This window comes from Aulonocara stuartgranti (genome assembly GCF_965226115.1).
Source record: "Aulonocara stuartgranti genome assembly, chromosome: 8".
Classification (NCBI taxonomy): Eukaryota; Metazoa; Chordata; class Actinopteri; order Cichliformes; family Cichlidae; genus Aulonocara; species Aulonocara stuartgranti.
In genome coordinates this window covers 4156211-4181936 of record NC_138959.1, presented here as the reverse complement: position 1 = coordinate 4181936, position 25726 = coordinate 4156211, and the positions used below count along the sequence as shown (strand labels likewise).

Here is a 25726-nt window from a genome sequence, read left to right as displayed (position 1 = left end):
TATACAATAATAACAATAATGTTTTACATATTCTAATCATCTAGGAGTGGAAAGTATGCACATATAATTAATCCTTCTTCATAAGTGCTGAAGTATTGTTTCAGCTTCCTTGTTGATAGAAACTTCAGGAACATCAACATACATATTTGCACATAATTTATGCACTGTTTGAAATGCAAAAAAATGTTCATATATAGTTTTTATAATTCCGCAATTTTATTTCCGCACGTCAAAGGAAAATGCCTCCAATTTTGGAATGTTGACTGCAAAATCTGAGTAGAAAAAAAATATAAAAACTAAACAAACAGAGATATTATTTGAAATTCAACCATCATTATCTTTTTATTATACCTAATAAAGACTGTGTTTTAAGCAACTTTTGCCATGGTTTTTCTCCACACACACACAAACACGAAAACCGTAGGTTTGACGTTGCCCACCGCTTTAAGTTATAACGTCCTTCTCTTACAGAAAACATGCTTTCAATACTTTGTGATGTTTGAATTCTTACCACATCTGTGCCAGTGTCGTAAGTTTTCATAAATTCAAATAATGCAATAGATAAAAAGTTAATTTAATATTCTATTTTTATATTATTTTGTTGTTGTTGTTTTATTTTCCTAACCCTGGAACGCTGCAGTGTACTGGCCCTTTAAGACGCTAGCCTGTAGAGTCACGTGTCAGGCGTCATGTGATATAAGTATTATCAGAGACTGTTTGCTTTGTGCGTTCTGGGTGTTGCAGGCTGTCACTACCACATCAAACGGTACATGTATGTGACCCTTCAGGCGAGGTAAGAGGATGATTTCCGTTTCGTACGTTGATTTAAAAAAAAAAAAAGAAAAAAGAAAAGAGAACATCCGCTTAACTTCATTTAAACCAGCTAGCTTTGTTTTTAGCTGCATAGCCTGCTACGCTAACTTGTATTTTTATTATAAAAGCTAGCGTTAGAAAGCTCTCTCCTTTCAGCTGGTATTTTTTATAAGTTCCAGGTTATTTTTCTTAAACGTTGTCACTCCTTTTACCCCCTGTAGTATAATGCAGTATTTCCTAAAAGCATAACATCGACTGACAGTGTACTGTTGTTTTTCAGGAGTATGCAGAAAAGTGCCCAGTGCTGATAACGATTAAACTCTTTCTACCTGCTCTCGGGATTCCTGCTAATCATGGTAAATGTTTTATTTCGTATATATTGCTTCAGTATTGGCTTTGTAAAGGTTTAGTTTGTATATTTAAGAAAAAATAAATAAAAAGTGGGCGGAAAGCGACTAAACCCCATCCCCGAGCTTTACCATATATTGACATATGCACAGGTGAAGTTTAGCAATCTTTCACGTTATGAATTGTTGCAGTTGTTCTTTTAAAGTCGTTGACAGTAATGTTTGTCTTTTATTGAAATGTGAGCTTAACGTGTGTTTACAAAGAAACTAGACCTTCCATTATTGCCCTGTTGGTGCAGCCTTTTCTTATCTATTTTCATTTGCTATGTACCAGATCTGTTTGTCTTTTAGTTTATATTGCCCTCCCACGTTAGATTTAAATGGGTGTCGTGGCGTTGCCCTTTGGCATCGTGTGTAGGTTGTCTGTGTAGGTTCCCACTTATCTGGGTCATGGTAGTCTTTAGATCTGGAATATAAGGCAGCTGGACTTCATAAGGTTTTGAAGATATTTTACTTGTCATCCAAGAGGCTTCTTGAGTTTTAGAGAGGGAATGCTGTCCTTTCACACCTTGTCTCAGGTGACTGACATCATGCTGGGCTGGAGCAATGCCTGAGGTTTTACTTGTCTGCTCAGGTGACAGGATTGACCTGCACAAACACTTTGGGTCACTGCTCCCAAAATGACCTGGGACAGTTTTTCTAAACCTAAAAAAAAACTGGGTAGAAATTTTGAGATTGAGCCACTATATGAGCCATCATGACTCCTTTCTAGTTTGTAGCCAGTGTGACGATTTGGTAAAAGTTAGAATCTGGCAGGTGAAACTAAAGTGGATTACCTGTTTGAATTTACTTTAATGATTTGTGCTCTTGAACTAAATGCCATGAACAGCACGTCAATCCAGAGCTGAAAGATCTTATGAACTGATCAGATCATTTCAGCAGCACGTTACTTATAGATCTGCTCTCTGATTAAGACAGTGGATCTGTATATGACCGTAGTTAACATAAGCCAGGAAATTTATCAAATGTCAGCATCCTGAGCAGTCCCTAATCTTTAATCTTCCCCTCATGTTTGCTTTTTTTTTCTCTCTCTACATCTTCTTGATCTCTGAGAGTATTGCACATTAATATTTTATTGTTGGACAGTCTCTCTAATTGGAGATCGGGCTGAGAGACAAACTGCACAGAAACAGTTTGTGTTTTGTGCTTTTAGAAACATTGCATTTTAATTCTTCCGCCCCTTTTTTGCAGTACTAGTAGCTACTTAAGAGGGACTATAGGATCTTTGAAATTGAACATGTCTCTATTACAAACCAGGTGTCTTACTTAGGTTAAAGAAAAGAGAAGGAAACGAATAAATAGAAACCTGTGAAATGCAATGATGTAAAATCTTTAAATAATAGAATGCAATGATTCTAGTAGAACAGGAACTCATGAAGCTAAATGGGTATTGAGGTGTATAAAATTTGAAAGGTTGCATTTGCCTGTGCTCATGGCAGTGGAGCTGAATGCCATCAGTAATAGATATGGACGCTATCCAGAGTGAGAAGTGCAAAGAAACACCCCAACGCTAACCTAGTACAAAAATATGAAAGTGAAAATTGACGTTTTGAGCAGACGCATAACGCTATTTTAAACATGTTGCATGTGTTCAGTTTGAACATCCCTTTTTCATTCTCAGTACAGAATCTGCAAAAGATGAGAAGTCCTTAACTACAGCAAAATGTATTTGTTGGAACTTGGTCTCAAGTGACAGAGCTGTAAAAGCAAGCTTCATTTTCATATTTGGGCAGTTTCAGGCGTCATCTTTGAATTGAACTGTAATTAGATGTAAAATGAGGAGTTCTATAAGGCTAAGCTTTTATAAAAGTTAAAGTTTATGTTTGGACTACTTGAAGGCTTCTTGTTAACAAAATTAAATTCCAAGAGGCTGCATGAGGCAAACTTTTCACTTGTATTAAAATTAAAGCATCTCCATAAACTGCAGCTGTCTGCCCTGAGTTTAAAATCCCTGCCACAGATGCTACTGCTTGCCGTCTACAGTGCATACTGTTATTAAATTATATTTGAGGAAATATTTGTGGTTTCAGCCCAGAATTGCCACCTTGTCAGAAGCATCCAGACTTTTAGGAGACATTTCAGAGTGTTTTGTGTTTTCTCGTGATTTCCTCTTAACCTGTGTTTTAGCAGTGTGTATCATCAAAGTGGTATTAATAATCTGTTTTCATTCCTGATGCTCATTTGAGGAAAAACAAAGACAAACAAGATGAACAAGAGCTCTTCCAGGAACGGTGATGCCATTTTTCTGAAGACTTAATTGGTCTGTAGGTGGCGATTTCTTACCTGTTCTCTAACGTGGAATCTAACCGGCACTGGAGCAGATAATAACATCATGGCTATGTACTCCAGGAAGAAGTGAACCACCTTCATAACATGGAAAACTTTTTATTTCCATCCAGCCTGTAAAATGTATAGCAATTAAAATGTTATCACAAACTTGTGACATGAGCCAGCAGGAACGTCCAATGAGTTTAGTTTTTCTGGGACAAAAAGTCACTGCTGTATCACAACAGTCCAGAGGAAAATCAGTCTTAAATTGGCACTAAATCTTTTTTCATTACATATTCAGCAGTCTGTTAAGTCTGTTATTCTGTTCTTTCTGCTTGAGCTAAAAGGCCGTTAATGATGCTAGCGGCCAACTAAAAATAATAGACATGAGTCACTTTCAGTCTGAGTTTTTGCAAAAGCCAATAATTGAATCTTGAACTCGTGACTTGCCATTTATAGTGCTGCTGTTTAGGACATAAAGTAGTTATGATATGAAGGGAACGTCAATCTCAGAAGGATCTGGGTTTGTTTAGTGGCGAAATCCAGTTTCAGTTGAAATTCTTTTGCAGCTGCTAAGCATACTTGTCTTTGTTTCCCTCCTCCTCACTCACAGCCAGAATAAAACCCAGAAATCCCCATAAGGGTTTGTATTAATCGCTCACAGCCCTGTCCTCTGTTCCCTGTGTTCAGGCTCTGCAGATGGGGTTCTTGTGTTTGGCCCTGCTGGGTCTGAGCTCGGCGCTGGTCTGTCCCAATGGACACACATGTCAGAACAAAAACACCTGCTGCAAGAATACTGAGGGGGGATACGGATGCTGCCCGCTACCACGTGTGAGTTACCCGTCACTGTTGTGTCTGACCTGGATGTTAATCAAGTACACTATCGTGCTTCTATAAGTTAAGACGAGGGTAGCAGCCAGGTACTGCTAACCAAATGCACTTGATTCATCGATCATCAGTGAGTGTGAGCGACGAAGAGTTTGCTAGTCTAAAGCATTTGTGTGTTTAACACAGTGCTGAAGAGGGAAGATGCCAGTAATGATCTCAGAGGAGCAGTTGTTGCTGCCCATCAATCTAAGGGAGGGTTAGAAAGCAGTTTCCAGTCAGTCTGAAGTCTGTCATTCTACATAAGTGGAAAACATTGGATACAGTTGCCAGTCTTCCCAGGAGTTCAGGTCCCGGCACGTTTACCATGAGATCAGACTGTCCAGTGCTTAAACTGAAAAAACCAAGATCTGCATCTCACACTCTACATGCCTCAGCGTGTTTAAGTTTGTGACGCACAATTTACAAAAAAAAGAAACGGGTATGACTTGTTTACAAGTGTCAGGAAAAAGTGCCTTGTCATGGCAGCACAGCTTAGGTTTGCAGAGTTGCATGTGAATATTCCACAAGAGTTGCAGAACAATGTTTGTTTGGCACTGTATAAATAACGTTTGATGTAATCTGTCCAAATGACAAAAGCACCTCAATGCACTTTATATTATATGATAAAGACCCTACAATGATTCAAAGAAATTCCCAAAATTGGATGACCCTGATGAACAAGCACTTGGCAACAGTGGGAAAGAAAACTCCCTTTGAACAGGAAAGAAACTCCTGGAATCAGGCTCAGGGAGGGGCAGCAATCTGCCACGACCGGTCGGGTGTAAGGGGAGGAAGACGTGACAAAAGATGCTATGTGGAAGAAAGCCCGAGATTATTAATAACATCATCAACAATCATGGGACGTGCCCAGCAGCCTAGGCCTGTTGCAGCATAAATAAGGGAGGGTTCAGGGTCACGTGTTCCAGCCCCAAGTACATGCTTTATCAACTCTAATCTTAAAACGTCATTCCAAATGTCAGCACAGTGGTGGAGAGCTGAGGGTTTGTTTCACAGCCACAGCGTTGTACTCTAGAGTCAAATGGTCAAAGCGTGGTCCAAACTGGATCATGCACCAGCACAATGATTGTAAGCACAGCAGCAAATCTACAACAGAATGGGGGGGGAGACTGAAGTTATTGCAGTAGTAGGTCAAGCTGCAGACCTCAACCCAACAGAAATATAGTCAGGACCTTCAGAGAGCTGTGCACAAATCAATGCTACATGCTTCAAGGATCAGTAGCAACACTGCAAAGAGTGGGGAAAATTCCTCCACTGCAAAGTCCAAGCCTCATGGTCATGTAGAAAAGAATTTCTTTAAGTTGTTGTCTGTAGCGATCTGCTGAGTCACGGCTTGTACTTGGTTTTTCACATGACGGCAGAGGGTCCTGTGAAAATAACTTTCTCATGACAATGAAGACTACTTAATGAGGAAAAGAGTATTTTTATTCATTTAAAACAGTCATTAGAGGGCCTTCAATGGCGCAGTAGGCGGGGTCACATGGCAGTTTTACCCACAGACACCACTCTGGCTTGTTCTGCCACAGTAAATGAGTAAAACTGGAAACCTGCAGCATGTGAGCTGTAGAGTACAATTTTCCTAGAAGCTAGCTGTGAATAAGGCTAGCGCTCAAACTCGGGCCGTTTCTCAGCCATAAAGCGCTCTCACTGAGAACTGAGTGTCCGTTGTACTGATCGAGGATGACACGGGGTTTTATTTCCCTCTGTGCAGGGGCGTCTTCCTCCTGACGGTGTTTTAATTTTGAGAGCTTGTTCATATTGCTCACACGCTGAAGGGGAGTTCTTTTAAAAATATAGTATTAGAAAGTTTAATAGAACAAAACAGTCAACATACAGTTTCATAGAATGACCTTGAACATTATGCATATTATTGACAGTATATATTATATGACTTTTGTACAAGAGTTGCAGGATATTTTGTACTATAAACTAATAAAACTCAGTATTTATGTTCTGCTTGGGAAAAATAGTACTGTAAAATAAAATGTCAGTTTGCTGTCACTTAAAATTGATTTCAATTTTTAAGTTTCCTCTCAGTGAACCTGTTTCTCTTACACTCTGTTTGAATCCCTCTGTAGGCAGAGTGCTGTTCAGACCACCTCCACTGCTGTTACGAGGGCACCCTGTGTGATTTGGTCCATGAGAAATGCGTCAATAAAACAGTTTCCCTGCCGTGGATGACACGACTCCCGACCCAGCCTCAGGTGAAGGGGGTGGGGCAAAGCTTAGCTTCTGTCTTTAGACATCTTAACGTTGATTACCCCACCAACAACCATTGGAAGATTATCTTAAAGGAATCTCCAGTGAACCAAGCTCAGTTTTGTTATCTGGATACGTTTGCTCAGTTGGTGTTATTTGTTAAAATAATGGAATTGTCTGATCTGCTTTGTACGTTCCTCCCACCCCAAAAACAAATGACTTAAAAGAACAACACTCATGGGTAAATAAGGTGTTTGAAGAGGTGCGGGGAATGTTTTTGAAACGTGCAGAGTATTGAGAGGCGCAATAGTGTTGGTTTCACGATGGCACTACAAGCACAGATGCTTCGACCTCCCCCACACAGGCTACCTGATCTCTCTTGGTGCAGCGCCAAGATGTTTCCACGGACTTAATCTCTCCAGCAGTTGTTTGTTCTCTTGTCTTGCAAGGAAAATCTATATTTTATATATGTATATTACGCTGTGGCTGGAGTGATTTTCAGTGTGTTTTAATTGACTATTGATTCCTTGAACTGTTCATATTTGAGTGTTTTTAAGCCTTTTGTTTGTTTGACCATGTGGCGTCCTTGCATTTGTATGCGTTGGCTGTGATGTGATTGCTTCAGCTCGAGGAGACGGTGAAGGCAGTCGTTTGTCCGGACCAGGTGTCTGAGTGTCCGGATGACACGACTTGCTGCCAGCTTCCTGACAGCTCCTGGGGCTGCTGCCCCTTAGCCAAGGTGACACACATAAGCACAAACGCCATCTCTTTGCCTAAAATCACTGACTCACACAAGCCCCAGGTTTCTCACACCAAAAAATGATCAGCTGTTTCTTGCATGAGTTCTTGACAGGCTGCCTATGAAAGTTTGTAGCTGTTTAAAATGAAATGTGATGTATTTCTTCACCAACACTGTATGTTTAATACACACTTCAGTTTGCCTCAAGTTTCACACACACATTGAAATGGTTTCAGACCATGTTTATAGATGATGTAAAGGATGCACAGGCTTAGAAAATGCAACAGCTTTAAGAATCTTTAAGTTTATTTGCAACCCTTCTACTACCACAAATTCCTGACACTTCATTTAGTGATGACTCTGTTTTAAATCCTTAGCGGTGATCATTCATTTTATATTAAAAAAACAAACAAAGTGTCATTGGACTTGTGGTTGTCTGTGTTGCGTCTATTTGCCAATGTCTTCAATCATGTTGCCTCAACACTCATTGAGGGGTGGTTGTGTGGTTCTGAAGTTGCTTCATGAACAAATTGGCTGGCAACACAGAATGACACTGCACGTCTGCCACAGACTGCACATTTTCTGAAGTCAAAATTAGTGAGTCTGACCTTTTGCTGAATCACTCATAGCTGCTGATGTCAGCACTCTGCAGCTGCCAGCAAAGGCAAAGAGGGGAGAACTTGATCGATCCTGAAAGCAGCTAAAACTATAGAAATGTCAGAATCTAAAGTAAGTGTTAAAAATGTCAGACACTTAGGATTTGATTTAGACACACCAAAAATGAAAACTTTATACATTTCAGCTTTTTCATATTCTGATAATGGCTAATACTGTGTGAATATAAGTCTTATAATCTCTGTATACTCCTGGTGGAAAATAAAATAAATGTCTGTTCAGAGTGAAATGACCAGTTTTAGACATTTATTTGCTTCAAATGAAACACTTTGAATTTCTTCAGTATTTAAAACTCATTGAAGCTGCAGCATTTCCTTGGAATCAGATGGTGTTTGTTGGCTGCACATTCAGCAATCAGTGCTCATTTGCTTTAATAGAAAGGCACATCTGCCTGTTTTATTCAAACTACTCTATATACTGAATTAAAATGTCTCACGTGCATCAATTGTTCATTTTTCATGTCCCAGTTGTATATCTATAGTGCTGGTGTGCTTCACGATCCCGTGATCTTCTCTCTGCAGGCGGTGTGTTGTGACGATAGGCGCCACTGCTGCCCTGAGGCAACAAAGTGTGATATCGCTCACTTGCGGTGCGTCTCTGCCTCGCTGGAGTCTTTCCCTCTGCTGGCCAAACTACCTGCTAGAAGGAGAGGGAATAACCCAGGTGGGGATTACATCATATAAATAAACAGTGAAATGTGATGATCATGTATTCACTTACGTTTCTAAATTTATATGCAGATGATACTGTAGTGTTAACAGAAGACTGCGTTTCTCTTTAGGTCTTACTACTTTTGTAGCTTCCATTGGCAGTTCAATATCGTGCCCTGATGGGAAACTCAGCTGCCCGAACGCTTTCACATGCTGTCTGCTACCCAGCGGAGAGTACGGCTGCTGCCCATACCCAAAGGTGCATATAAATGCTGTAGATGTAGTACAAGTGATTTGAATTAAAGTATTCCAACAGTTTCCAGCATTTTCCATATTTTTATGTTGCTGAATTAAAGCTGTTTGATTCTTACTGTACTGATTGGAGGAAAACATTGACACGAGGGTTCCTAATAAGGCTAAAACATCCTGTGTTTGAATCTCATGCAGGCCACATGCTGTGAGGATCACCTTCACTGTTGCCCTGCCAACATGGAGTGTGACCTGAAGCATTCACGGTGTAGGCGTGGCGAGACCGTCATGCCCCTGATGAAGAAGATCCCTGCTGTAGCCAGTGACAGTAAGTCTTATCTTTAAATTAAAAAACAAACATTGAATAGGATTTTATTGATGGATCCCGTGTCACTTCTGTCATCCCCTCAGTCAGTTGTCCAGACAAGAAGTCATTTTGTCCTGATCACACCACATGCTGCAAGATGATCAACGACACCTACGGCTGCTGCCCGATGCCCAGTGTAAGTAGTATGAAGTCACTGAGCGATGGGGTCAGTTTAGATGAACAGGAAGTTGCAGAGAGACCGACTCTTACTAGCTAAAGGTCATTGTGAAGCTTTTTAATATTTTATCAGGTGTTTAGTCTTTTTAGATATCAAATAAGTGGCATATCTAACAAACTGAAGGCTGCTTTTGCTCAAATGTAATGAGTCCCTGTTGGAATTTCCTTTCATTTATGAATTTGAAATACTTATGGAGAGTTGATTCAAAGTGTTAAGACTTCCTTTTGGTAGTTTTCCTCTGAAAGTCAATACGAGGTTGAAAGAAACGCTACAACATTGCAATGAATGAAGTAATCATTAGACTGAAAAACCAGAATAAGCTGCACAGTGCTTCAAAATGAATGGATAATTAGCCAAAAACACTGCAAAATCGAGGCAGGGATATTCTTCAGTGTACGTCCTTCACCTGAGCTCTGCTCAAAAGCTTTTCAGTTACTGAAAGCACAAAGACTCATAAATGAAGGTAGTTGCAGTAAAGGCCCAGGAGAGCAGCTCGGGGGAGGAAATGCAGTATTTGATGAGGTTGAGTTCTCACTTTCACACAATCATTGATTGCAAAGATTTACTACTTCTTTCAGGCCATCTGTTGTTCAGATCGCATCCACTGCTGCCCTGCAGGCTCAGAGTGCGACCTGTACCACAGGACCTGTGAGTCTACCCAGAGAAACCCCACCATGACACTGGCAGAAGCTGCAACCGAGCTCCTTAAAGTCCAGAGAAAAGGTGAGTGAGACGGCCATCATCACATCTTCTGTGATCAAACTCTAAATATTTAATGTGTTTCAGAGAAAAACATGTTTTAATACAAATGTTTTATTAATATCTTCAGTAATGTTGCCTTAATCTGTTTGACTGAAATTCGTCAACTTTAACGTTTTGAGTGGAGTGGGAAGAAGCTTTTCTCCATCTGTTTTCATCTTGTCAGTGATTGGGTTTCTTTGTGCCAAAATTTGACAAGGAGGAAGAAGAATGTGTGAAATGTATATCTGGTTGTGCTGCATTGTGGGGGGGTTTCCCTCAAAACGTTTCATTGAGTCAAGCAGTGTTACAGGAATCTAAAAATGTTAGCTTCTGTGGTGGTGATTTTTATTGTTCTGCAGACCTTTCAGTCCATTCCATCCCCTGCAACGACTCTGCGGCCTGTGCTGACGGAAGCACCTGCTGTAAAACACTGAAAGGAGACTGGGCCTGCTGTCCGTTACCACAGGTACACTTTTCCTTTAATGACCTGTTCTCCTCTCCGACAGGGAGACTGTAACTCATGTGAGTTATTGTCCATTAATAAACACGAGTAGAGCTTATTAATGGACTCTCCTTTAGGTAATGTAGTAGTTCATTTGCAGACTCTAAGTCTGGGTTGTTCCTCATCCCTGCAGGCTGTGTGCTGTGAGGACCACCTGCACTGCTGCCCCCACGGCACCATTTGTAACCTGAAAAGCTCCACGTGCGACGACTCCACAGGTAACGCCGTGACTCCCATGCTTGGACACGTGCCGGTATTTCCTTTACTGGAAGACAGTAACAACAGGTGCGACAAATCAACGACATGTCCTGGGAAATCCACCTGCTGCAAGACTGCGAGTGGCGGTTGGGCCTGCTGTCCGCTGCGTCAGGTAATCCGGGGCTGAAGTGAGGACTGCTTTCTTCTGTCTTGTCTCTAGTATTCAAAATGCTGAGCTCATGAAAATCCTGTAACCACAAGTACATCAGGCTCAAACCATCAACAGAGAACTGAGCCAGATTTTTCTGAGGAGGGCAAACTCATGCTGATGTGAGTGGGCGAACAGTGGCGCAGGTCAGCGGGTGAGCTAGTAACAATGAGCTAATTCGTAAACAAACATGCCAATTTATTTCAAAGACTCAGAGCAAATTGGTGTGTGTTAAACAAGCAGACTCGATGAGGGAGCGGGTACCGATCACCGCCTTTGGAAAGATGTGCTAAATTAATGCTGCCCAGGACGCTCACACAGGAGATTTATGATCTTAAGAGTTTACATTTGTAAATTAAAAAAAAAAAAAATCAATTGGCTTACATGGCTTTCTAGTAGTTCGGTGTAACACTCCTCTGGTCTGTATTGTGTGTACCTGCAGGCTGTGTGCTGTGAGGACCACCTGCACTGCTGCCCCCACGGCACCATTTGTAACCTGGCAGCCGAAACTTGCGATGACCCTCGGGGCTTCTCTCCGCCCGTCTCCTGGCTGACAAAGGTAGCAGCTCTGACCTTGGAGGTGGAGGATGAGAAATGCGATGAGAAGACCAGATGTCCGTGGGGCTCCACCTGCTGTAAAATGAACTCCGGACAGTGGGCCTGCTGCCCTTTACCACAGGTCAGCATCTCCTTTCTGCCTCCTGATCATATGTGCTGGCCAGATTTAACTTTGATGTGCAAATAGCCAAGGGTTTGTTTGTTCTTGGTGTCAGCTGTGGTTATTTCTGACATCCTGTTCTAATTTTTCTTACTGATACTTGAATTATTTTTATCCACAGCACATTCAAACACGACAGAAATTGTAATGATTTGGTTAACATTAACCACCGAGCCTCTGTAATTTCTTTTTTTTTTTTTTTTTTTTTTTTTTTTGTCTGGCATCATCTCCTAATTCCTGTGTGATCCCAGGAGTGCTTTCATGGTGCATAAGTGGCTCATCTTTAGGTCATGACCTATTTCTGGGTGGTTATTTGTTTACTGTAGTAGTAGTAGTAGGCTTGTAGATTCCAGCTTCCAGGTCTTGAAAGTTCATACTCATCTGTTAAGCCCTATTTGCACAGGATTAGTAGTACCAGGGGACCTTATGTGATTTAGACACATGCACGCCCCTCCTAATCCTGAATTAAATTCATTAGAGGTCCCCAGGTAATCCTAGATCCAATGTGAACAGTGATTACAGTCCAGCTTAAGACGTGTGATGATTAGAAAATGTCAATCAAACCCAAGTCTGAGGATGGAAAATAAGAAGTCAGCTGTGGCTCTGAGTGCATTTCAGTAATGTCTCATTCACACTAGTTTAAACACAAAATGGAACAGGACAGCAGCCTGCTTGTAACTCAGGGAAACTTCTTTTTTTTTTTTTTTTTTTTTTTCGGTGACAGTTTGCTTAGAAATATAATTATGATCTGTTCACAGAATTTCTGTTATGAAGCAAACAACAGGTTTCCAGACCATTTTTTTCTTTTGAAACTTTCTTTATTTCTCACCACACTCTCAAAGCCTGACCTATAATTATATTCTAAAAACTCTCCCTCCCTCCGACATTGGGGTCTTGATTGATTATTCTGGACCATATACTGCATATACTTAGTGTTGACAACATCAAAGAAATACCAAATGTAATAAAAATTCTACACCCACAAAAGAAATATTTAAAGATGACAATAACATCCTGGCATCAAACTCTCTCCATCCTACTCCGCTGACCGACCGACCAGCCCGGGTTGGCCTGCAGGCTCACGATACTCAGGGCCTCCTCTGTGCGTTCCCTGAAGTGAGTGGCCACTGTGGAGCGCAGCTGATCCGCCCGTATGGCATACCGGTGTTGCTGCAAGCGCGCTCCCAAACAGGCCCAAATTCCCCCCACATGCATTAAACCACAATACTACATCGTAAGACCCACGCTGAGTCGCAGGCCTTCACACCAGCTGTCAAAGATACTTTTAGCAGTCTCACTCGTCCAATGAATGCCATCAGCTATGGTATGGAAGTGTTGTTGAGGTATGCACGGTAAATAATTATAATGTGTACTGATGAAGTTATTGATCATAGTGAGATTTGACTGTTGGAGTTTGGATAGTGATCTGGAAAAGTGGATGTGGGCTACAAAAATGTCCGCATTCGGAAACACGGCTTTCGCCCCATTCACCACCTTGCGTAGTTGTTTAATTGAGGTCTTCTGAGGGTCCTGATCCTTATTATTAAGGCCTACAGACAAGATCACCATTTCCGTATTTTCACACACCGGCGTCATTTCCAACAGGTTGAAGAAATGGTAAAAGTTCGCACCCGGGTAGCTCTCCACCTGAATCTGATCATTCTCGAAGGGGGGTATTCTATTTAGATTGGAGTCCCCCAAGAAAACTACCGGTTTATCAACTTTGATTCTCCAATCCTGTAATTTCCTACTAGGCCTCGCCCGATGGTAAGTAGGTGTATGGTAACCCCCCTCTGCGCCCCTCGTCTCCGCCCCCGCCCCGACCGGCTCTCCCTTTCCTGTAAGCCCGCGCCCGCTGTGAGACTCCCTCTGCTTTATTTGCCACACGGTTTTAAACTCTGCCGCCGAGCCATTGCTCTCATTATCCTCCTCGCTCAGGTGAAAATTACTCTCAATATTAAAATAGTGGGGATCAGCGCGGTCCAATGAGTTACTGCTCAGGTTTCCCGCTGGCTCCTGCTGTTGCAGGGCCTCAATCGTCATTTCACCCACTACCTTGTCACCTGTTTCAGCAGAGGTTTGGATTTTTACTCGCTTTTGTTGTTTCATTATAGGGTCCGGACCATTTGTCCGGTCTCCTGCGCGAGACGTGGAGCAAGAAACTGGAGGGGTGGCGGGCTCAGATGGCAACCTGTTCGCGGCCGTTAAGGGCAAGTCGCAGCGCACAGTATTTCTAGGACACACAGGGGGGGAGCACAAAGAGGCAGGCAGAATGTCATCAGCTTCATCCAAATCTACCACAACATTTGATCTAACTCTGGCTGTTGCCTCCACCCTACTCCCACCCTCTCCCGTCTTCCCCCCCATCTACATTTCTCCCCTTTTCTACAATTACCCTCGGGAGGGCTCCCGAGGTGGCCGGCGCACGGGCATTAACAGTCTGAAGCTCATTCAGCTCCTCTAAAATAGTTTTCCTTTTCCCCAACGATAGGTTTTTCTGATGGGAAACATTTTGTGTATTATTGCTACTAGCAGTCTGGTTTTTCACCACTGTAGGTAAGGGCGGAAATTCATTATCATCTCTCAAATCAATCGGCATTACCCCCGATCTTCCCCCCCCTCTGTACTGTGTTCTGTTCCCGTGTGTGGCCGGCCTCCGAGCGGGCCCTCCCTCCACCCTCTTCCCCTGACGATTTAAGCAGAGTTTCAACTGTTGACATTGTAGAAACTCGTAAGCGAGCCCCGTATCTTTTAAAAGCCCACGTCTTTGCCACCTGAAATGACACCTCAGTCTTTCTAGTTCCTTTTAAAGATTCAATAACAGTGGCATAATGATCATAAAGAATATCTAGATTTTTGGACATCCAAGAGTCTGTGTTTTGCTCAAGTTGCCTCCTAACTTGTTCTGTGGGCGCAGCCGGTTTTATAAAACTAGAGAGCCTGGACACCTGTTTTATCATACCCCTGGGGTATAAGCCCGTGTCGCGTGCTTCTTCAATCACACTTTTATGGTGTACAGTCTGTATTAATTTAAATATATTCTTCGCACTCTTCCTTGTGTCAGCATCAAGTGCACGCTTTGGTGCGGGAGCATCTTGTCCTCCTTGTTGTCTAACACGTCTCATGTTCGGGCGACCCCATCCCTCCCCGTGCCTCGTCCCCTCCCGACCCCCAGCATGCGTAGCCAGACCACCACCAGACGAACTTTCACCTAAGGTTTCAAAGTTATTGTTTTGTACCTTATATTTGTCAGTGGGGAGCTCACCTGAGTTTCTTTGTGTTTGTTGGACCACTCGATTCAGGCTCAGTGATCTCTGTCTCCTCCGTGCTTTTCGCTGGTGGCGTGGAAACGTCCATCCGCCATCCTGCATGTCGTTTTCTTGCAGTCGTGGCGTTTCCAACCGGTGTGCTTCCATCCTGGACCCGAACAATATAGTAGTCCCACCGATCACGGGCGTCCCCGCGTCAGTGTCTGTTGGTCGGTTGAGACTCAAAAAACAAGAGGGTTTAGGTGCACACACCGATGCCTCGCTCAGATCCAACGCCACCTCTCACTTCCCATTTAGAGTTCACAGTCAATTCGCTACAGGTGAATAAAAACTCCCCACTTTACAGTTGTAAAAAAAGTTCGTCAATTAAAATAGTCTTTCATGTGACTGGGCTAAACAAAGTTACTTGTCGCCCATCTCTGGAAGGGCTAAAAAAGTCGCCTTTCTTCCAACAAATTTGGTCTAGCGTCCCTGACGTTTCGCGGAGTTACCGCTTCTTCAGAGGGATACATGCTACTAGGTGTCCGGAAGGAGCGAGGCATTTAAACACATTTCCTGGGAGATGCCCAAGTCCTGGGCCCCTCCCAGGATTGGTAATCATAGGTCACATGGATGTTTTCATGTCACCTGATCCCTCCCCAATATTAAAAGGTGTCCAGGCCTCTCTCTAAAAGAACAACAAAATTAAAAATAAAAAGAACCCATTTAAAATATCATATGGAATTGATAAGAAAGAATAAAAATAACCATAGAAATTTGTAAAAAGATAAAAATAAAACCCATGATAATACCATTCAAAACCATAAAATTATTATTTATAATTTTTATGATTAAAACATCATCCTGCTGAGGATGGTTTAATAAAATATATAGATATATAGATATAGATATAGATAGATCTATATAGATATATAGAAAATAAAACACACAACAACAACAACTAGGTAAGGGAGTGGGGTCCGGAGGGAGTCTTAGGGCTGTCGCGGACCAGGGGGAGAACCCGACAACGGGTAACATCCGGAGCAGGAATGTGAAAACAGGGAAAGAAAGGAAAAAGAAAATACATAAAAAAAATCTACAAAAACTAAATAAACAATCAACCCATATTCACCTTCATTCCAAAACTAAAAAGGCTATGTAAGGCAACCCATAATAATAAGAACCCTATATTAAGAATGGCTTTTTAAGAGTAATTGAACAAATAATCAACGAAAACCACAACTTGAAGGGCTGCTTTTCCTATTGCACTAGGACAGCCATTATACTCCCCAATAGATGATGGGGGGGAAGACATCACTATAACGAAATCAGGTAAAAGGTCCAGTCGGTCAGCGGAGGCCTCAACATAAATAAGAGGGCAAATTAATTCTTATTTCATGGCCACCTCAACCCAAATGCTTGGCATTTTTAGATATTCACTCCCCACTATAAGGTTTAAGTTTCCCAAATGCAGTTACCAACTGTTAATATTTCCCCCAAGATGTTAAATTTAGGGTCATGCGGCCTGGGCAGGGTCATCTTCCCTTTTAATTCTCCAGTTCTAATAGTATCTGCCAAGCCAAAGTGGTTAGGTTTAGGGCCATGTGTCTAGTTAAGACCATCCTCCAAATTATCCACATTCTAGGGACACTTTCTTAAGGCAAAATGGTTAGGTTTAGGATCCAGTGGCCTGGGTAGGATCATCCCACAGGTTATACACAATGAAGATACAAAAAAAAGAAATTGTTAAATTGAGATTATTAAATCTTTTTGAGAAAAACAATTCAATAAACTCAGTAATCTCCATTTGTCCCAAGGAGATGCTGTTTTATATTTCAAGGAGTAATCAGTCTGTTTACTAAGAGGTCCTTTTAGGAATCGTGGATGGATGTCAGATACAAATTCCTGGCACAGGCTGGTTAGGTGTTAGGAAACTATAGCTTAGATGTTTTTTAATTCAAACTTTGGTGCACGGTCCTAGGAATTACTGAAACATCCCATCTCTACTTACTCCGCTCTTCTCCTTCTCTCCAGCATACTCCTCTTCTTCTTGGGTGCGTCTTGTACCTTCTTCCATATGTTGTCAATCATAAAACCGTCCCCCAATGTCTTTATTCCCCCCAGGCCATAAGGCAGACTCATTGAAAGTTCCAGCACTGTCACCAATACTAAAAAAGGTCCCAAAGCCATATTTCTCCCATAACTCCCTGGAGGGGATGTGACCTCCAAGAGAAAGGGTTTTTATCGTTTTTGATTTTCTTATTCATTTTCAACAATAATCACACTCCATGCAGTTAGTAATTATAATGAATCCTCACACTGTTAGTGTTACACTCTGTTCAAAACAACCTCCATGCAGTTCTGTCATGGGGACTTATGGCAATCAGGGAAACATACTCAATATTGACAAGTAGTCTTTGTATTTCATTTTGAGCTCCTTAACTGCAGGACTACAACGCCTGTGGATTTATTTCCAATATTTGTCGCATCTGCGGCAGATTTACTGCTGACTCTGATCAGGAAAGTGAGACGTCGAAAGAGAGGTAAGCGAGCCGGCGTACTCGTGCGTTTGAGGAAACGCGGACTGAGAACGGCCCTTCCTGGGATCTTCCTTTCTAATGTACGCTCACTCTGGAATAAGATAGACGAACTGGCCCTGATGAGAAGCATGAACAGAGACTTTGCCTCCTCCTGTGTCTTATGTTTTACGGAGTCGTGGCTCAGTGAGGACATCCCGGACTGCGCGCTCAAGCTGGAGGGCTTTCATCTGCTGCGCGCGGACCGGCAGGCCGCTCTCTCCGGTAAAACCAAAGGTGGAGGTGTCTGCTTCTACATCAATAGTGGCTGGTGCACAGATGTAACAGTGATTGCTCAGCACTGCTCTCCCTCTCTGGAATATCTTTTCATTCACTGCAAACCGTTTTATTCTCCGCGGGAGTTTGCTTCATTCATCCTGGCCGCTGTTTACATCCCGCCAGACGCGGATGCGCAAGCAGCTCAGTGCGCACTCGCAGAGCAGATTCTCCACACGGAGCGGACATACCCGGACTCTCTCATCATTGCTCTTGGGGACTTTAACAAAGCCAATCTGAGCCATGAGCTTCCGAAATACAAGCAGTATATTAAATGCCCGACCAGAGAGGAGAGGACATTGGACCACTGCTACAGCACGATCAGCGGGGCCTATCGCGCGGTGCCGCGCGCTTCACTCGGACTTTCTGATCACGTCATGATCCACCTAATCCCCGCGTACAGACAGAGGCTGAAGCTCTCCAAACCTGTCGTGAGGACCAAAAACTGTGGAGCAACGAGGCTGTGGAGGAGCTTCGCACGTGTTTGGAGACCACAGACTGGGACACAATGAAGGCTGCTTCTAACAGCTTGGACGAGTTTACGGACACTGTCACCTCCTATATCCACTTCTGTGAGGACAGCATTGTGCCATCACGCACCAGGGTGAGTTATAACAATGACAAACCCTGGTTTACTCCTAAACTCAAAAAGCTGTGGCTGGAAAAGAGTAAGGCGTTCAGAAGCGGAGACAGGGACTGCTACAGAGAGGCCAAGTACAGGTTCACTAAGGAAGTGGACATTGCCAAACATCAGCACTCTGAGAAGATGCAGCAGCAGATCTCAGAGAATGACTCGGCCTCTGTGTGGAAAGGTTTTAGGAATATTACAAACTACAAGCCTAAAACCCCCCACTCCACTGATGACTTGCTCTTAGCCAACACCCTTAACGACTTCTACTGTCGTTTTGACGAGCCATCAGGCAGCCTTCACACCTCCAACGACCCCAACAATAGAGGCACTTTGGACACTCATTCCCCCACCTCTCCCCCCCTCCATAGAGCCATCACCACCTTCAAACTGTTCACCTGCAACACCCGCCCCCTCACCCCACACAAAAGAGGATTTCACACCACCTCCTCCGACCACAACTCTTCATATTCATGAAGCAGATGTGAGGAAGCAGTTTAGGAGTCTGAATGCTCGGAAAGCTCCCGGCCCAGACGGTGTGTCTCCTGCCACCCTCAGACACTGTGCAAACGAGCTGGCCCCAGTGTTTTCTGGCATTTTCAACTCCTCACTGCAGGCATGTCATGTGCCTGCCTGCTTCAAGTCCTCTACCATAATCCCTGTCCCCAAGAAACCTAGGATCACTGGACTAAATGACTACAGACCCGTGGCTCTGACATCTGTGGTCATGAAGTCTTTTGAGCGCCTAGTCCTCTCCCATCTCAAGACCCTCACGGCCCCCCTCCTGGACCCCCTGCAGTTTGCATATAGAGCCAACAGGTCTGTAGACGACGCCATCAACATGGCCCTACACTTCATCCTGCAGCATCTGGACTCCCCAGGAACCTACGCCAGGATCCTGTTTGTGGACTTCAGCTCTGCCTTCAACACCATCCTTCCAGACCATCTCCGAGGCAAGCTCTCCCAGATGAATGTGCCTGATCCCATCTGCCGGTGGATCACTGACTTCCTGACGGACAGGAAGCAGCACGTGAGGCTGGGGAAGAATGTCTCGGACTCCCGGACCATCAGCACCGGCTCCCCTCAGGGCTGTGTTCTTTCTCCTCTACTCTTCTCCCTGTACACCAACTGCTGCACCTCCACCCACCAGTCTGTCAAGCTAATCAAGTTCGCAGATGACACCACCGTCATTGGGCTCATCTCTGACGGGGATGAGTCTGCCTACAGGAGGGAGGTTGAACGTCTGGTGTCTTGGTGCAGCCACAACAACCTGGTGCTGAATGCCCAGAAGACAGTGGAGATTATTGTGGACTTCAGGAAGCACACAGCCCCACTCCCCCCCCCCATCATCCTGACTGACACCCCCATCACCTCTGTGGACTCATTCCGCTTCCTGGGTACCACCATCACCCAGGACCTGAAGTGGGAGCCCACCATCACCTCCGTCATCAAGAAAGCCCAGCAGAGGATGTACTTCCTGAGGCAGCTGAAGAAATTCAACCTGCCAACACGGACGATGATGCAGTTCTACACTGCAATCATCGAGTCCATCCTCACCTCCTCCATCACCGTGTGGTACGCTGGAGCCACTATCAGGGACAAACAGAGACTGCAGCGTGTTGTGCGCTCTGCTGAGAAGGTGATTGGCTGCAGACTCCCATCTCTGCAGGACCTGTACACCTCCAGGACACTGGGGCGTGCAGCCCGGATCTCAGCTGACCCTTCTCACCCTGGACACAGTCTGTTTGACCTGCTCCCCTCAGGCAGGAGGCTCCGGTCCATTCGCACCAGAACCTCTCGCCACAAGAACAGTTTCTTCCCCTCTGCTGTTGGACACATGAACAATAACCACATGACTGTCCCCGCCACTAACACATGACCCTACGCTGTGTCACTGCATCATTTCATGTCTGGCACTGATCACCACCTGCACTCATGTATATATCTTTCTACGTAGCACTCATAATTCTTATTCTCATGTATATATCTCATGTATATCTCATGCACATATCTTTCTTTCTACATAGCACTTTAATTCTTATTGTCTGCACTGAAGCACCGCAGCAATTTCCTAATGTTGTAAACCTCAACATCTGGCAATAAACCCATTCTGATTCTGATTGAATCTTTATTTGGTCTGTAACTGTTGGCAATTAGATGTGTTGACCAGCCTGAAAAATGCTCAACCTTTGGACGACAACCCGGCCATAAGCTGACTACATGGGCTGCCCTCCAATAGGCAACTGGTCTCAGTTGAAGGCTGACCACATCTCATCTTTGTTTGTTCACAGGAATCAACTTAACTGGTTAACAGCCAGTTGTTTTGTTGTTAATCCATAAAAATGGGATGTTGCCAAGCGCTACATTGTAACGTTGCAGTTAAGTTTCCATCCTGCAGCAACTTTGTTTTTAAAGGTGTTGTTTTTTTGTTTTTGTTTTTTTGTTTTTTTTCTCTTCTGAGTGCAATTGTCTACATGACCCCCATTCAGTCACAGACCGGTATCAGACTAACTTGATCCTTATTGCTGTTTCAGTCACATGGCAGCTGACCGGGTGATCAGGCATGGGCCCGTCAAAGTGGCTGTTTCAGTGACTTCATTGCACAGTTTCAGTAATTTTGGTCAACCTATGCTCTCAACCCTGTTCTCCCTCATGTGACTGTAGAGATTTTCTGTACTTCTACTTTGAGACAGCTGTTATACCTGAGTGGATTTTTCAGAGGCAAAGACAAACTGATCGAAATTCAAAAGTCTGAATTTAAATGTATAGATGTGTTAAATCATCCAAAATACTCCTTCTCTTTTGGGAAGATGTAATAGGAAACACTGAGATTTACACCTGGAACCAGTGGTTTAACAACAGAACTCTTAATAGTAGACAATTAGTTGGTGTTTTGAAGCTGACTAGAGGTGGATCATATGGTGTCAAATAAAATGAGGATAACTTTTCAGCTGTTTCATCAACAGAAGAGCAGCCTGTGATGTTTTGAAGGATTTCAGTCTGTGATGTAAGGCAAGGCAAGTTTATTTGTATAGCACAATTCAACAACAAAGTGATTCAAAGTGCTTTACAGAGACATTAGAAACAAGAACAAATAAAAAGCATGATTTAAAATTGAATAAAACAAGCAAATAAACTAACTAATTAACAAACAAACAAACAACAGTATATAAAATCAAAACAGATAAAATCAGAACAGTAGATAAAATCAGTAGTTAAATGTAAGTTTTGAAATTTAGGCTTAAAGTGTGGATTTGGTGCTTTATTCAAATGCAGCTGAGAACAGGTGAGTCTTCAACCTGGATTTAAATAAACTGAGTGTTTCAGCTGATCTGAGGCTTTCTGGGAGTTTGTTCCAGATATAAGGAGCATAAAAGCTGAATGCAGCTTCTCCGTGTCTGGTTCTGACTGGTTCTGACTCTGGGAACTGATAAAAGACCGGATCCAGATGACCAGATGTAGAACTCGTTCCTTGTTTCGTTCCAGGCTGTGTGCTGCAACGATCACGAGCACTGCTGCCCCAAAGGCTACAAGTGCAATGTGGCAGAGGGCACCTGTGACAAACCCGGTGGCCTCAGTGTGGCCTGGCTGCAGAAGATCCCAGCCCTGCAGGAGGAGCTCGGCCAGACTGTTTCCCATCCAACTCAGAACATGTGCGACACCCAGACCAGCTGTCCCAGAGACACGACCTGCTGCTTCATGGAAAAGGAACACAAATGGGGCTGCTGCCCTCTGCCGAACGTGAGTTTAACCCCTCCCTTTTTTAAATTATTAATTCTTTTTAAATGGGAGAGTGTCAGTTACCCGTGTTGCCCGTCAGGCTGTCTGCTGCAAAGATGGAAACCATTGCTGCCCCAGCGGACACACCTGTGAGCCCCACCACTTCTCCTGCTCCAGAGGTTCCCATGTTATACCGTGGTTCGCCAAAGTGAGCGCTGTAACAGAGCCGGGCGCCGTGATCGACGTTAAATGTGACAACAAGAGCAGCTGCGCTTCAGGGACGACCTGCTGTAAGCTGAAGACCGGAAAGTGGGGCTGCTGCCCGCTGTTCAAGGTTTGTGCATCAGTGATGTTCAGACTGTCATTAAATCCTCGAGTTTTCCACAAAGGTGCTCATTTGATAAGATCACAAACTGATCTGTGACATTTCTGCAGTGTCTTGCTGATGTAGAATATCATTTGGTTTCACAACAGACTAAAATGAATCAGACAGCAGTTTCAATAGTGATGTAAAACCGGCTTTCTTTCCTGTTTAAACAAATTTGGTGCTTACAGCAGGAAATACAATTGCCATTTAGACCATATTTTTGGAGTGTTCAATAGTGTATATAGGGAAAAGCTTAATAGGAATCACTGAAATGCTTCACTCGTGGCTGTAGCATGTTAATATCTGGCATCGTGGTCTCTTCTCAGGCTGTTTGCTGCACTGACCACGAGCACTGCTGCCCTCAGGGCTACACCTGCAACATGCAGACAGGAACATGCGAGAAGCAACGACACTACCACCACCTCAGCACCATCCCTCAGATCGAAGTGCTACAGTCTGTGAAGGAGGACGAGGAGGATGTGGCGTGTGATGGCAGGGGCGAGTTTCGCTGCTCCAAACGAGACACCTGCTGTAAGATCTCCGCCACGGAGTGGAGCTGCTGCCCCTCCCCCAGGGTACGTTCACCTGTCAGTCCCTCCCACTCATTTACATTTGAAGTCATTCTTCCAGCCGTGACTTTGGATGGTCCTTGTTCTAGGCTCGATTTTGGAATGTTTATGTTAAAACTTAGCAGGTATACTATATGTTGCTGTGCTACTACTCATCTTTGATAATCGACTTTTATTGTTGCTGAATTCATTCAGCTCATATGTTTGTTTAGAATAAAATAAGTTTGAGCCTTGCCGATTGATTCGGTGCTGAACACGCTGTGTCTGTTCTCAGGCCGTCTGCTGCTTTGACTCGAAGCACTGCTGTCCTGCCGGGTACTCGTGCGACCTCAAGGCCGGAGGCTGCACCTTGCAGACCCAGCTGACCTGGGACTCGTGGTTTGGGGACCGAAAGAGAGACACTGTCCACCACGGACTCTAATCCACTGAAGTGCAATGATGATCTCAATCTTTCCGTTATGTCATCTACTGGTGTTGTCTGTGGACAAGAAGGGCTTCTTCCCGTTTCATTTCGTGGAGGTGCATTCACTGAGTTTTTTGCACTCTTGCGTATTTTTGAGTTTTGTGTGGTTGGGGGGGATTTGGTCCACATATGCAGGAAAAACATTTGTTTAATTGCTTTTTGCCAATGAAGGAATTTTAGTGAAGTTGAAGTAGTTTTCAAGGGGGAAGCAGGTGAAACCTAGCCTGCATTCTGGTTGAAAATATTTATTGCACTCCTTCAGAACCACTCTACATCTAGGTTCCAGGACAGCTTTACAGTGCGTCCGTTTCAACCTGCGGTGTTATCTGTTAATGTCAGATCTGAAGTTTTCTTATAGGTAACAAACCCCATTTCAAAATAAACTTCAGTGAATTCGTCTCTTTTGAAAGTCTATTGTTTCTGCTGATATTTTTTCTCCCCCTTTCTTCTTCAGACAGAGTAGCTTAGCATGAGTGAACTTAAAATAATGAACCCATACAGGGAGCTTGACACCTGCTCTCAGTTCATTCTGTCTGAAATTGGCTGCTTCACTCCTTTAGCTCTACGTATCTTCTGATTGGCTGCCCAAAACTTTAAACAACAGGTGGGTGCAGCGGGTGGAGAATGCGCTCTTCAACCTTTAAGATAGAGGAGCATGTTTTTGTACCAAGGTTGGCAGTTCCTTTGAGTTTGTGTAACAAATCTTATGCATATTTTGATGACATTTGTTGATACTTTCATGAAAGAAACTCCCTGATCATTAGTGTTTAAACATGAGTGCACAGAGCTGGTCTACTCTCTGGAAGAGAATCATGAATGTACAAACTGCCTTTTTGTGAGCAACATTTCCTAAATAATCTGACTTGAACCACGTGTCTTCTCTAAAAGGCAGTTTTTGTTAAGTCAGCAGAACTGTATCATCTTTCCTGATGGTTTATTCATTAAAATGGCAAAGTTGCAAATTAACCACTTTAACAGTGGAAAAACCACAAATCTGGACAAACTAACAGGTAGCCTTTGGAATTGTTTCCAGTGTTTCTGAATTTATTAATGCAGTTGTTAATTTGACTGTTTCAGGCTTAGAGGATGAAATCGAGCTGTCCGATTAGAGCTGCTGTGATTGTGGGCACATTTACTTTATGGTAAAGTGGTTTTGGTGTCTGGAGACTCGATGTTTCACGGACTCTTAAGAATGTCAAACATTTATTGTTGTACATGCAAACTGAAATGTAGGCGTCTGTAAAGGTGAGAGGAAAACTTTAGACATTTCACTTCCAGAAACGAAGGATTTATCGGAACGTTTCATGGCTGAGCCAGTTTTTAATCAGGTTTTCATAACCATTTCACGCTTTCGCCACAACTTGGCTGCTTGTTGCTGTTTTAATGTTGCCGCCAACAAGCAGCACCATTAATAAAAAATAAATAAATAAACAACAATAATTAAAAAAACATTTCTTTCCTCATTTGGAAGCTGACGGGACACGAACGAGCATCGAGCAGTTTGTGCCTTCTTCAGTAGGAGTTACTTGTATCCTTTGGAAAGTCTTTTGTTTTGTGCAGTTGTAACATTGATTTGCATCTTTGTCTTCATAGAAACGTAACACAGGCGCTCAGGAGAATCTTTTGGAGTTATTTGTGAATTGAGACTTGGTCAGTGTCACAGTTGGTAATATGTTTGAGTTTGTAGATTCAGGAGTTCCTAAAAAGCTGAACGATCTCTTAAACTTAAGTAATTTCAATGACTTTTAAATAACTGTCATGTAAAGTGGTTTACAGATTGGCTCAATCTGAAAATAAAAGTTCATTTCGCTGATTTCCTTTGCTTGTTTGTGGTGTTGTTTTGTTAAAATGTGTGCAGGTGTCACTCAAAATGAAGGAAGCACTTAAACTGTGTTGTTTAACTCCAAATCAATCACACTTCTGTGAAATCAAACTGTCCACTTGGGAAGCAACACTGACAATCAATTTCACATGTTCTGCAAATGGAACAGACAACAGGTGTAAATGATGGGCAATCCCCAGTAAAGGAGTGGTTCTGCAGGTGGTGACCACAGACCACTTCTCAGTACTTGTGCTTTATGG

General features: G+C 43.3%; 1 protein-coding gene across 3 annotated transcripts; it reads left to right on the top strand.

Annotated features, from left to right (window-relative positions):
• Positions 1–672: 672 nt before the first annotated feature.
• grnb (granulin b) lies at positions 673–25457 on the top strand. Of its 3 annotated transcripts, XM_082544295.1 has the most exons (18): positions 673–793; positions 1094–1169; positions 4179–4319; positions 6452–6577; positions 7198–7311; positions 8508–8649; positions 8768–8895; positions 9084–9213; positions 9297–9388; positions 10009–10153; positions 10531–10637; positions 10807–11043; positions 11522–11758; positions 13912–14007; positions 22012–22266; positions 22346–22579; positions 22939–23187; positions 23456–25457. In XM_082544295.1, exons 2-18 carry the CDS (start codon positions 1167–1169, stop codon positions 23600–23602), a joined length of 2583 nt encoding a protein of 860 aa, XP_082400421.1. In that variant the 5' UTR covers positions 673–793; positions 1094–1166; the 3' UTR covers positions 23603–25457. The 3 variants fall into 3 exon arrangements, with proteins under 3 accessions (XP_082400421.1, XP_082400423.1, XP_082400422.1); XM_082544297.1 differs by lacking the exon at positions 4179–4319; XM_082544296.1 differs by lacking the exon at positions 13912–14007.
• Positions 25458–25726: the final 269 nt, after the last annotated feature.

Coding starts and splice junctions, on each gene's coding strand:
- grnb (XM_082544295.1), top strand. Junction 9,389..10,008: donor GCTGCTGCCCGATGCCCAGT/GTAAGTAGTATG, acceptor TACTTCTTTCAG/GCCATCTGTTGTTCAGATCG. Junction 14,008..22,011: donor CCTGTTCGCGGCCGTTAAGG/GCAAGTCGCAGC, acceptor GTTTCGTTCCAG/GCTGTGTGCTGCAACGATCA.